This window comes from Colias philodice, chromosome 10 (genome assembly GCF_061535455.1).
Source record: "Colias philodice isolate Cphi_HAF_F1 chromosome 10, ilColPhil1 Martin Lab GWU primary, whole genome shotgun sequence".
Taxonomy (NCBI): Eukaryota; Metazoa; Arthropoda; class Insecta; order Lepidoptera; family Pieridae; genus Colias; species Colias philodice.
The window spans coordinates 10343086-10356171 of NC_143095.1; the positions used below are offsets into that span (position 1 = coordinate 10343086).

Here is a 13086-nt window from a genome sequence, read left to right on the forward strand (position 1 = left end):
ATTAAATAGGATGAAAGTTTGTACCATGAAAATTTATCTTTTCCACGCAGTCGATGTTGCGGACAGTAGCTATTCCCTATTAATATTATAAATGCGAAAGTAACTCTGTCTGTCTGTCTGTTACGCTTTCCCGCTTAAACCTCTCAAGCGATTTTGATGAAATTTGGCACAGACAATCTTTAGACCCTGAAAAAGAACATAGGCTACCTTTTATTGCGACATGTGTAGGTACCACGAGCGAAGCCGGGGCCTACCGCTAGTTTTCTATAAAGATAGAGATACGAGTATAATACCAAGGTACTAGTAAATTAGGTTAAAACGTAGCATAAGGTGAAATTAATTATCTAAAGTAATCATATTCACGCATCTGTTACCTCGTATGTAGATAAGGGTTACTTAATAGCGATTGGGGAATAATTAATGAGAAACAGTTAAGTAAATTATTATGCATAATAAATATAAATCAACAAACTTAAATGAAGCCCCGAGAAAGTGTTATTAGTCTAAAGAGGGACCAATTTTTTTCATATTGTTTGCTATCCTGACTCTATGCTCTATGAGAGTTCTTTCGAGACTTTTTTTATTCAATCAAAGTATGTAGCTTATTCATTCACACCAGTTTTCAAGTAAAGAGAAGCCGCATTAAAATCAGTACATTCGTTTAGGAAACACGGTATCATAGTCACAATAAAAATACAAGGAAATTAAAAAACAAATCCTTGTCTTACGATACATTGCAGCGCGAAAGGCAAAGGCAATTTTTTTAAATAACTTATATTTTATTGATCAATCAGATTGGAATATTAATTATTGGAATCTGATAATTAAGAATTATTTCCAAAATAACAATTCATTATCTTTAGAAACGAGACAATTTCTGAAAATACCAATATCTGATAGCTAAATTAATAATGTAAAATCCGGATCGAATATTTTTTCGTCCCGATATAGAATAGACTCAGGGTTGCCACCTGGCAGCTTTTTTAAATGAGAATGATTTATTATATAAAAATTCGTCCGTTTTTTGGTCTCTAGAAATACATGGATAATTTTGCACGCCTCATAAGCGAAGCGTTGAGGTGGGTACTACTGTCACTTCGCGCAAAACATCTGATTTTTCAAACTTAAAATGTCTTTATGTATCATACATTGCACTTGTAAGATAATACATACACACACATATTAAGAAAAAACACTATTTTTAACATTCATGATATTTTTGATGTCGTTTTTGTTATTTAAACTAGTTAAAAAACAGTTTAAAAAAGTTCTGTCTTGGACGTCCGTGTGTCTGTATGTGCGGAGGATTTTCTTGTTAACACGATAGCGACCGAAATACTTTACTAATCGAGTCTTTTTTTTTCTCTTACGCTTGAGTATGCTCAGGAATAGAACCCTTTCATTTTTCAGGGTCTGATTCGATGTGGTTTAATTGTTATTAAATAAACAAAAATAATAATTAATAAATAATTATTAAAAAAAAATTATGAGGCGTGCACTTTTGGATTTTCCAAACTATTTAATGCTGCAATGAAATTTTTTCGCATATTTTACATCGTTTAAAGAATGAGAAGTGTGAAAGAATTTAATTATTTTGAAGAATAATAAACGCTAGCATCTCTCGATGCTGCTGTCACAATAGATACTAAAAAAACACTGCAATACATTTTTTTATAAAATCACCGATGACATTAATAGATTATTATTGGTTAATAATAAAGAACAAATTCATAACGTATGAAAATAAATACAATAGAGCCATTTAATCCAATGAAAACAAAGATATTGACATAACATTGTTCTATCTTGGTTCTATGGGAGCGTGAGGTTTTTTCGTTACGGAATTTCTAGATTCAGTCCCCGCGCTCAAGACCCGCGATAGAAGCTATGCAATAAGTTATATAAAAAGTTGTTCTCAGAACGCCTTTATAAGGAAGGAAAATTATTTTATGGTCTAACCATTAAAAATCGATCAATACGTTTTGAAGTAATTTTGGACGTAAACACTGTAATATCAGAATTTGGCATATGTCAAGTATCTACTGGGACATTTTTGAACACTTTTTGTGAAAAAAAACCTCCAAAATGGCTGGTAAACGTATCATAATCATAGCCTTAATTAAAAAGAATTGGACTGTAAAAATATTTCAGGTTGTTGATCATAATTAACAACAGCATATTGCCGGGTTAATTATTTTTCACTTCTGTTAATTAAAAACTAAATTAAGTTGCGTAATTGGTATGTATATAATTTGTACGGTTTATAAACTTTATAGTTTAAACTTCAATAAAACTAATATTTTGGCTCCATAAATTGATTCGTTCTAAGCAAACAAATATTATGCGGATAAATTAAAAACACGTTCCAGATTCTTAGAAAATTAAATTTACATTTCAAAGGACAATGGTGCTTATGACGTTTAATTTAAGTTCATTAATGCAATTAACAGGATCATGAACAAATGACTGTAAGTAAAGGTCGAAGTAAAATTACAACTGCAGTGAAATTTCTCACTCAACTTTAAATCTTTTAAATCCCACGCTAATATTTTTATGAGTTCGTTATAGTTTATCAACACATCGTCATTATTTTTTAAACTTTTCTTAAGATATTTTATCTTCGGATTCGCTTTTACTTCTCTTTTAGATTTTGTAGCTAATCCGGTATCATAGTCGTTAGGTTGTTTCCAGAGGTTAATTGGGTCTTCATTATTATTATTTAAACTTGCAGATTCTGCAAAATTGAGTTAATTTTAAGTACAAACAGTTGTTACGATTTCTTAGGAAAACAAGATGTTTCTGTGTAGTAATTTCTGTGATCGTATAATTTCCTGTGACTATGACCATAATAAGGACAATTATTTTATATTATCTATCCCTTTTAGTTTTAGTTTGTCAAATTAAATAAGGTAAGGTTGCTGTTGGTTTTACTGTTTTACCTTCATTATATAATTCTTTAGGTACCTTTATTATCATCAAAGGTCATGATATTGTTTTGTGTCGTGCTTTCTGTGTAGAGATCAGTCTCTAGGATGTCATCGATAAAATCTTTTGTTCCTCTGTTTCTCTTTAATTCTTCAATTTCTAGTTCTATTTCCGATATTGGTATGACAGAAGAATCATAGTAAGGTTCTGTGTGTTCTTTGACATTTTCTTCGTGATCTTCTTCTTCAGGAAAGAAATAGTGACCAGTAAATTCTTGATTTTGTCGCGTTTCAGCTAATTCTGCTTGCATTTGAACTGTTCTAGCATCAATTGATGCATCTGATACTAAAGAGACATCTTCAACTGTTGATATTTTGTCTGAAAGTAATAAAACAATTTAAAATAAAAATTTCAGTCCAATGCATTATTATTTTGTTATAAACAATACATTTTAACAGAGGGTAGTATAATTACCTCGACTTTTAAAAATTACAGCTTCAACTAGATCCACAAGCAATGTAGAATTTATACTTTCACTCACTGCTGATTTTGTAGTTGTGGGCGTAGTTTTCTGACTATAAATTTTACTAACAATTGCATCTACCTTCGCATCAGAATATTGGATATCACTTTGAGCTGTTTTAGTGGACATTAACATTTCTCTCAATAAAGTATCTGTGCTTAGTTTCTTTCTTAGTATGTCCATAAATTCATCAACAAACAATACATCTTTACATAAACGTGTAATTTCAGTATGAGGAGTTGTTGTGTTTTCATCTGTGTTGAATAAATAGGAAAATAAATCGATTGTTATATCACTGTCACCTGTTTCTGATTCAGTCACTTCATTTAGTGAACTGTTTTCAACGTTTGTTGCATTTTCTAATTTGTTTAATTTTGTATTATTTAAAACAAGTCGATAATTTGTTTCTTCTGTTACTAGTTTACTTTTTATTACTTCTTTTCTCTGCTCTGTGAAATAATGATTCTCATTACTGATGCTATTATAATATGAAATAAAAAATGCTGAATTATAATTTAAATTAATACTTAACCACATAAATATTTATGAGTCGAATCACACTTAACATGCAGCCCACACGACGAGCATGGAGGTCCCTCATTGTATACATGTTTACCTTCAATATTTCCACATGGCATAAAGTTACAAACCAAACGGTAAACAGTTCTATTTTTATTTAAATTTCCCGGAAAACGTTCCTGAAATTATATCAGAATGAAAACATATCGGCGATATATACACTATACAGGGTGTCCCACTATTGGTATAGTAAGCGCGCGAAGGGACTTGTAGTTTTGCATACACTGTTCACGTAAAAATACTTTAACAATAAAATTACACCAAAAAAATTTTTGCAAAATTTTTCCTGAAAATCCATGTCTTCTTCTCTATTTTCGCGCAGCCCGCATATACTGCTTCGCTAATGTGAGCATTTTGTCTATGAAAACATAATCTTATACGATAGTTCACGAGCTGATAGCAAAGCTGGTCGGGTTGCATGTTATATGTGTACGCATAGAGTTTTAAGAATTCATCTATTTGAAAAAAACTGCGTCTGGAATTTTATAAGTATTTTTTACGAACTCAGCGTATGCAAAACTATAACCTCCTTTGAGCTTAGTATACAAACAGTGGGACACCCTGTATATTTTGTTTATAATTCGATTTTCAGGGTCAAAATTAATTGGTAAGCAGAGTACTTTTATGGATATAATATGCAATACAAATTGGATTTGCAATAATAATTACCTATTTATAATTTAAGTGTGACTACATTTCTAAAATGTTGAATCCAACAAGGATTTTTGTACTACATTGCTGAATACTATGTAAACCTTTAATACATTGGAGCATTTATAAGATACCTCATGAGAAGCTCTTATGATGACCGCCTCCTTGGTACAGTGGTTGACGTGTGAGCGTAGAACCGAGGGGTCCTGGGTTCGATTCCCGGTGGAGACGAAGAAAAAAATAAAATGTCTCGGTCTGGCAGGACACAGAAGGCTGATCACCTACTTGTCCCTAAAGGAAATGGATCAGTGAAACAGATGTATGCATAATGCATCTGCCCCTTACCCCACTAGGGGACACGGGACTTCACTTTCATGAGAAGCTAGGTTTAGGTGAGGTAGAATTTAACTATTTGAGTTTCACCTGGAACTTAACCGCACCACATCCTACGTCCGTGGTCTCGCTCCAAACCAATTGTGTGAAATAGTCATGATGCTGTGAACGTCTTGACGATGATCTAAAGAGAAACAGTAATAGCATATAATACAGGGCTTCATTAATAGTAGGAATAAAATAAAATAATGGTTAGAAACTTCAGGTCTGTTATAATTAATAATTATTGACTTGGAGTGTAAGTTATCCAACTTATAATATTTAATTTTTAGTACAGGGAAAAGTTGATATTTTGTTGATAAAAGTATTAATTTATATCTCGCTAGGACTCGATCGCCTTTCAGCCCCCCTAGTCAAGTGGCTTTCTGTTAGCGTAGCGTTCAATAGAATAGACTACGAATGTATGAGATTGACGTAGGCTATAGATAAACGTATCTACAGCTTACGTCAATCTCATACATTCGTAGTCTATTCTATTGAACGCTACGCTAACAGAAAGCCACTTGACTAGGGGGGCTGATAGTATAATACTGAAATTATGTTATCGTGAAAGTCGTAGTCGTCTCTATAAAGATACAGCTTTGATAATTTCTTGGTAATATAATAATGCCAAGAATATTATAGATTGTTCTAGAAATACTTACGGTTGGTAATTAGATATAATTGCAGGGTTTATATGCAGCAATTCCATGTACCATAAATCTACCAGAGTAGACGGTTTGACATCTGCTGCCTCACCATAAAGCGTAGCTATATTTTGCCCCACTGGAGTATTTTCTATTCAAAATAAAACGTATATTATGTTATTGTTATTTTATATAAGGTACATTAAATGTGAATGAAACAAAAAGTTTAAAGAAAAAATGTTATCTTTACAAAGCAAGATTTAAATTCTACTAATTTAAGAATAGAAATCGACTACATCTATTTGGCATATTTACACAATTATTAACAAATATAATATGGCCAAATTTCGTTAAAAAGCAATATCGGCGAAGTTACTAGGTATTAAATTAGTTTCTGTCCACGTTCAACGCTTACATACATAATTTGTAAACGCTTTCTATCCACAAAATACTTAGTTCAAAACTAATTTATTGGACCGTAACCTAAATTTCTACACGAGTCGGCTAAATCCGGACCACTTTCACATTGGTCAGCCCAACGCTGTGCTGATATTGCTAGTTCTTCATTCCATTTCTGTAAACAAATATTAATATGATTTCCAAAACATTCTCAGTTAAATGTTACGGAAATTTGCCAGATACTCGTTAAGAAAATCTATGAGAGTTATTTGAAATGCATTTCCCCAGTGGGACACCTTAATTTTCCTTCTATGATTTTACATAATCCATCAGAATTGTACTCAGACATTTTCTATTTTAATTCGAAAACACTAAAAATACACCGTTTGTAGGGCTTTCTTTCTTAATAAACTATTTTACTTAATCTTTAACGCAGCTAGAATTTCTTCTAAATTATAATTATTCAAATATATTCCAAATGAATAACAATCAACGCAGAGTGTGTAAATGATGAGCATTTCATGTAATATATAACCGTCATCATCAAGATGAATACAGAGCCTTTTGGGAGAGCGGGAGTCTTTAATTATAATACCTTCATTTATAACACCGCCTCCTTGGTACAGTGGTTGACGCATGAGCGTAGAACGGAGGGGTCCTGGGTTCGATTTCCGGTGGAAAAGAAAAAAAATGTCTCAGTCTGGCAGGACACAGAAGGCTGATCAGTGATCACCTACTTGTCCCTAAAGAAAATCAATCAGTGAAACAGATGTATCATCTGCCCCTTACCCCACTAGTAGACATGGGATTGTTTTTATGACACAGTTTATTATTCTATGCGTTTATGTTGATGGTCATCTTAATTATTTTATTGGGAACATTTTGAGGATTGCAGAAAGTGCCTCGTTGTGGAGCGTAGGGAAAATGAATTTCACATATTATGTTTCAGACGTTCTTTTACTACTTTGCACTAAACGACATTCAATGAAGAGTCGGTAAATTTATGAGAATGTTCCAACAATTTATATGTACCTACCTAAGTTATTAAAATATTTTAAACGCTTAATTTAACCAGTAATAAATTCCTATCCTTTTCATTTATACTATAATATTATAAAGCTAAAGAGTTTGTTTGTTTGAACGCGCAAATCTCAGGAACTGATTTCAAAAAAAATTGGTTCGGTGTTTGATAGCCCATTCATCTAGGAAGGCTTTATCAATACGCTTAGACCAACATAGGAGTAGAGCCACGCGGGTGATTCCGCGGAGCGCAGCTAGTCAATAATACTTGTGAAATCGAATCATGTTCTAATATTGTCTCAAATGACGTGTCCGTAGAATCTTGCTTTCTCATGATACCATGACAATAATATCTACCCCTATGGGTATTGGGTAGAAGTAAAATATCAGTTTTCTACAGATAATAAAAATTACATAGACTAACCAGTTTCATCATATTACTTGCTGATGGCAGCGAGCGTATATCACCAGATGCAACTTTATTCCTTCTACTATTAATCTTGTTTACAATGTCCTCCTTATGTTTGTCACTTTTAATGAATCTTTCATAGTTCAAACAATTAGGAGCAGGACCGTCATGCTAAAAAATGATATTAATTTATAATGTAGGTTCCTTTTAATTTTCTTTTAATAGGTAACGTAGTATTGTAGAGTCCGCCATATGTCTCAAAGATGTCCAAAATTATTTTAAAGTGGCCTACGCAGTAACGTAAGGTATAACCCAGTATTTGAGGCTATTATAAAAAGAATTTCTTCTGACAGTTATATCACAATAATCCTACTACAGTTAGATGAGAACACCAACTGCAACTGCTAAATACATTCAAGCTTAATGCTAGGAGAAAGACACTAACTTTAAAATAAATCTAGAATGTTCATTCGTAAAACGAGTTGTTTTTAAAAGTTTTTGTTTGGAAAGACAGATTTTTTAACTTTCTAATAAAGAAAGAAAAAGTTCGTTGATTTCAACACCTCGCTAGAATAACTTAAAATTAAAATCAGTTTCTATTTGCGAGCAGCCTGTGCTTGTATTTTTTTATAATATGTATATTAGAATTTACAGCACATTTTGAAACTGAAGTGAATAATTATTAATAATTTATAGACAAGTTAATATTCAAAAGAAGTAACCTTAAAAATACACAAAGTATGACTCTTATTTTCACAGAATTTCCGATCACAATAGTCCGTGGCATTTACTAAAAAAATTACCGACCAAATATACAAAGCTATGTAAAATTTTGTTAAAACCAACATTTATAATAATTAAACGTTTCAGCTACCAGTCATTATGCCATAAATATTAATATTCACGTTGGCCATGAACTATTTTTATTTTATTTAAAGATTTATAATGATCGCAACAGCTGATGGAGCATTTATATTAATTACTAGATTTCCGCCCGCGGCTTCGCCCGCGTTTTCAAAGGAAAACCCGCAAGTTCCCGTTCCCGTGGGATTTCCGGGATATAACCTATCCTTTGTGTTAATCCAAGTTACCCTCTATATGTGTGCTAAATTTCATTGTAATCGGTTCAGTAGTTTTTACGTGAAAGAGTAACAAACATCCATACATCCATACATCCTTACAAACTTTCGCCTTTATAATAGATATTAGATCTGTTCATAATATAATAACACTGTGATAAGCAATGTCTGTGTAAAATTATAAATATAACAAAAATGATATGAATATTTTACTTGGAAAAGAGGGGCCAAATATTATATCTTACCTATTACGTGGAATATATTACCATCTGTGTAATTGTCATAAAATAAGGGTATTTTTAATAGCAAAAACTTTTCATAGAAATTCATAAAGGTCATTCGCGTTTCAAAAGTATACCCATTCTTTCCTTTTTTTCAATACTACTTATATCAACAATATATCTTATATATTAGGTTCATACGTAACGTGAGGGTGTTTTTCATCTGTGCGCTGGAAGAAAATTAGCACAGATAATAAATAATAAAATAAACATGTAAAATATGAAATTGAATTTCGGACTCAAGTGCATTTTAACCACTCTCTGTATAAATCAACTGAAGAGCACTCACAACGAAATAGCTTCAGGCGATAAATTGATAATTGAGTGAATAATTGGAAATATGCATGTTTTCTGACTGTTTCGACTAGATAATAAAATATATTTATTAATCGTCTTTAAAAGGGAGATTTAAACATGTAGGTACATATTATATGATATTCATATAATAGATATGTCATCTATCTTTAACAGGTTCTAGAGAAATTTACAAGCTAATAAATATTTGACGTAATTATGTTGTTTAAGTATTTTTTTACGTGATCAGTGTATGCAAAATCCTTTCGCGCTTAGCATACCGATAGTGAGACACCTTGTATAATGAAGGTAGGGCAACAACCAACTAAGCCAACCGGTCAGTTAGAACATAAATATTCAATGACACTTCTCTATCCTTGAGGGAGGCCTAAGTCCAGCACTGAACCCACGGTTGAAACGATGACGACGACGACGACGACGTCTCTATTATATAAATACTAGATTTCCGCCCGCGGCTTCGCCCGCGTTTGCAAAGGAAAACCCGCATAGTTCCCGTTCCCGTGGGATTTCCGGGATAAAAACTATCCTATGTGTTAATCCAAGTTACCCTCTATATGTGTGCTAAATTTCATTGTAATCGGTTCAGTAGTTTTTACGTGAAAGAGTAACAAACATCCATACATCCATACATCCTTACAAACTTTCGCCTTTATAATATATGTATGTATGTATGTATGTATATTAGAATAGAATACCTACTTTAAATATTTCATTACTATTATAACACACACACAAGGTACAAAATCTAAAGTATGTTGTTGACACTTCATAAATATTCAGGCAGATTGATGGTCCCAGAATAAACAACGTGCCATTTACACCTTTCGCTTACCCTTCTATGGTTTTATGTTACCTTTTCAAAGAGTTTGTAAACGATCCCGGCTATCTATCTTAAACTAAACAGTTATTTATATTACAAAGTTATATTTTGTTAAAGTTTTGCGCTGAGCAAACTGATCTAGTTAAGTAGTTACGCTTCAAATGATCAAAAAAGTTCGCCTATAAAGCGATTGAGCTAATAAAATGACAAGACGAAGAGATTATGTAGGTATTCATTTTTATATTTTTACTGAAGATACATATAAACTATTCTTTTTTGTTATGATCGTACATTAGCAAGATAAAAAGTAAAAACTATAAAAGTAGTTCAATATAATTTACCTACATAACTAATTTGATTATATTCTAAAACTAGCTTTCCGCCCGCGGCTTCGCCCGCTTTGTCTAAAACCTAATAAATTATATAGGTACTAAAACCTTCTTCTTGAATCACTCTATCTATTACAAAAATCCGCATGAAAATCCGTTGCGTAGTTTTAAAGGGACATACATAGGGACATAGGGACAGAAAAAGCGACTTTGTTTTATACTATGCGTTTTACGTTTAATAATATTTCAGTCAATATGACGTGAATTGTAAACAAACAAATTCCACAATCAATATTTCTTGCCGTTGAGTTTGAAATATTATAATATTTACTAGCGGTCCGCCCCGGCTTCGCCCGTGGTACATATGAAAAATAGATGTTGGCCGATTCTCAGACTTACCCGATATGCACAGAAAATTTCATGAGAATCGGTCCACCCGTTTCGGAGGAGTATGCAGAGTTAGAGGTCCGCGCCACGCCGGCGTGCCGCCGCCGAGAGACCCCGGCGCGCCGCCGCCGCCGCCGGGTCACAGAAAAATTGGCGCCGAGTTCAAATTTTGCGCGCGAACCATGTGTCACGCACGCGTTTTTGTCTACAACACGGCAACGTCGCATCGATATAGTAGACAATGTCTACTATAATATCGATGCCAGATGTTTTACTCCAAAAGCTAGCCAAAAAACTCTCCAATAGATTTATTGATGAGGATGACGACGTCGCTCAAGAGTGTTGGAGATATTTGGCTATGGCTAACCCTTCAGATTTAGGAGATGTAGAGGACAACATTCTTAAGTTCTGGGAACAAAAAAAAGTTGTTTTTCCTTGGCTTGCCGGATTAGCGCGATCGCTTCTATCTATCTCAGCTACAAGCACGCCAAATGAAAGGGTTTTTTCTGTAGCTGGGCTAGTCTTAACTACGAAGAGATCGCGTCTAAATCCTGCAAAAGTTAACAAAATTATTTTTATCCATGATAATTATTATAAACATGATTTGTTACAAATCAGTAACATTCATTGCTATGCAGACCACAGTACGGGGGATGCTCTTTATCCCGGGCATGCAAACACCTCAAAGGAAAGCCTCAATGAGAATCGAAACAAACTTGTGTCTGAAGTCGAGTCTTCTCTCCAAGAAGTCTCGGATTGGGACGAACTTAATCTTGTCGAGTTCAATCCCCTAAAGACACAGGTTTGCGCGTTCACCGCTAAAAAGACCCCATTTGTCGTAGAACATCGGTTTAAGAGTACTCCCCTTAGTATATCGCTGAAAATCGGAATCCTCGGAGTTGAAATCTCGAGTGACGTTCAATTCCGCAGTCATTTGGAAGCGAAGGCTAAATTAGCCTCGAAAAAACTTGGTGTGCTCAGTAGATCGAGACAGTACTCCAAGCCGGCCCACCGACTTCAGCTGTACAAGGCTCAGGTGCGACCGCATATGACACCATATGCGGTCGACTGTTCTCATCTCTGGACCGGAGCCCCACAGTATCAACTCCTTCCTCTTGACCGCATCCAACGTCGAGCAGCTCCAATTGTCGATGACCGTAGGCTTTCCGATAGGCTCGATCCACTGTCAGTGCGAAGAGACGTTGCGTCTCTCTGTATACTGTACAGAATCTACTATGGGGATTGGGGAGTGCTCTGAGGAATTGTTCCACCTTTTACCAGCCGCACAGTTCCACCATCGGACCACACGCCGTAAAAATCAGTTCCATCCGCACCATCTGGATGGTTGGCGCTCCACCACTGTCCGCTTCACCCGCAACTTCCTTCCGCGTACGGTGAAACTATGGAACGATTTGCCACCCGAACAACTACGACATTGGGGCCTTCAAGAAAAGAGCTTATTTGTCCATAAAAAGCCGGCAAAGCACTTACAGGTGCACTTCTAGTGTTACAAGTGTTTATGGGCGGTGGTGACCACTTAATATCAGGTGGCCCACCTGCTCCTTTGCTTGCTCTGACATAACATTGCCAATAAAATTATTGGCAATGTTTATAATTATCATGTTCATCACTAAATAGTTAAGCTACTTGATTTTAATAAAAATATTTTTTTTATTAAACTTAAAGAGAGATTTTTCTACTGCCCGCCCAGTGCCCACCCCCTAATAACTTTAAAAATAACTAGCCCACGCCGGCGACGCCGCGCCGCGCCGGGTGCCGCACCCGGCGCGCCGCCGCTGGGCTTTTGGACTGCGGCGCGGACCTCTAATGCAGACTAACATTGTGACACGTCACACGAGAATTTTATATTTAAGATAGGCATACGAATTACTAAACTAATAATTCCTTTACATCAAGACATCTTATTTACAAGACAAAAATAATGTACAAAACGCCGATTTGCGTAAATTATTTGATATTATTGAATTATTATCGTGATTCTTGAGAAAAAAATGAAGTCAAGTAATTTCCTTTTGACATCTAAGGGCAGTATTTCTCAAGCCTATAACTTTATAAGTAACTAGCGGTCCGCCCCGGCTTCGCCCGTGGTACATGTTTACGTTTTCTCTACATAAGAACCATCCTCGTACTTCAAGGAATATAATAAAAAAAGAATTATCGAAATCGGTTCAGCCGTTCTCGAGTTATGCGCTTACCTTATGCATTTTGCGATTCATTTATATAAAGATTATCGTGATTCTTGAGAAAAAAATGAAGTCAGAATTGTATAATTTCCTTTTGAGATCTAAAGGATCTAAATTTCTCAAGCCTATAAGTAATTACTCTACTA

The 13086-nt window shown here is 34.4% G+C and overlaps 1 protein-coding gene across 1 annotated transcript; it reads right to left on the reverse strand.

Annotated features, from left to right (window-relative positions):
- Positions 1–2926: 2926 nt before the first annotated feature.
- Positions 2927–8373, reverse strand: LOC149485440 (uncharacterized). Its single transcript, XM_089699666.1, has 8 exons — positions 8248–8373; positions 7541–7696; positions 6181–6271; positions 5716–5848; positions 5102–5195; positions 3981–4146; positions 3400–3897; positions 2927–3303 (listed from the first exon to the last, which is right to left on the reverse strand). Exons 1-8 carry the CDS (start codon positions 8371–8373, stop codon positions 2957–2959), a joined length of 1611 nt encoding a protein of 536 aa, XP_089555792.1. The 3' UTR covers positions 2927–2956.
- Between the last annotated feature and the right edge of the window lie 4713 nt (positions 8374–13086).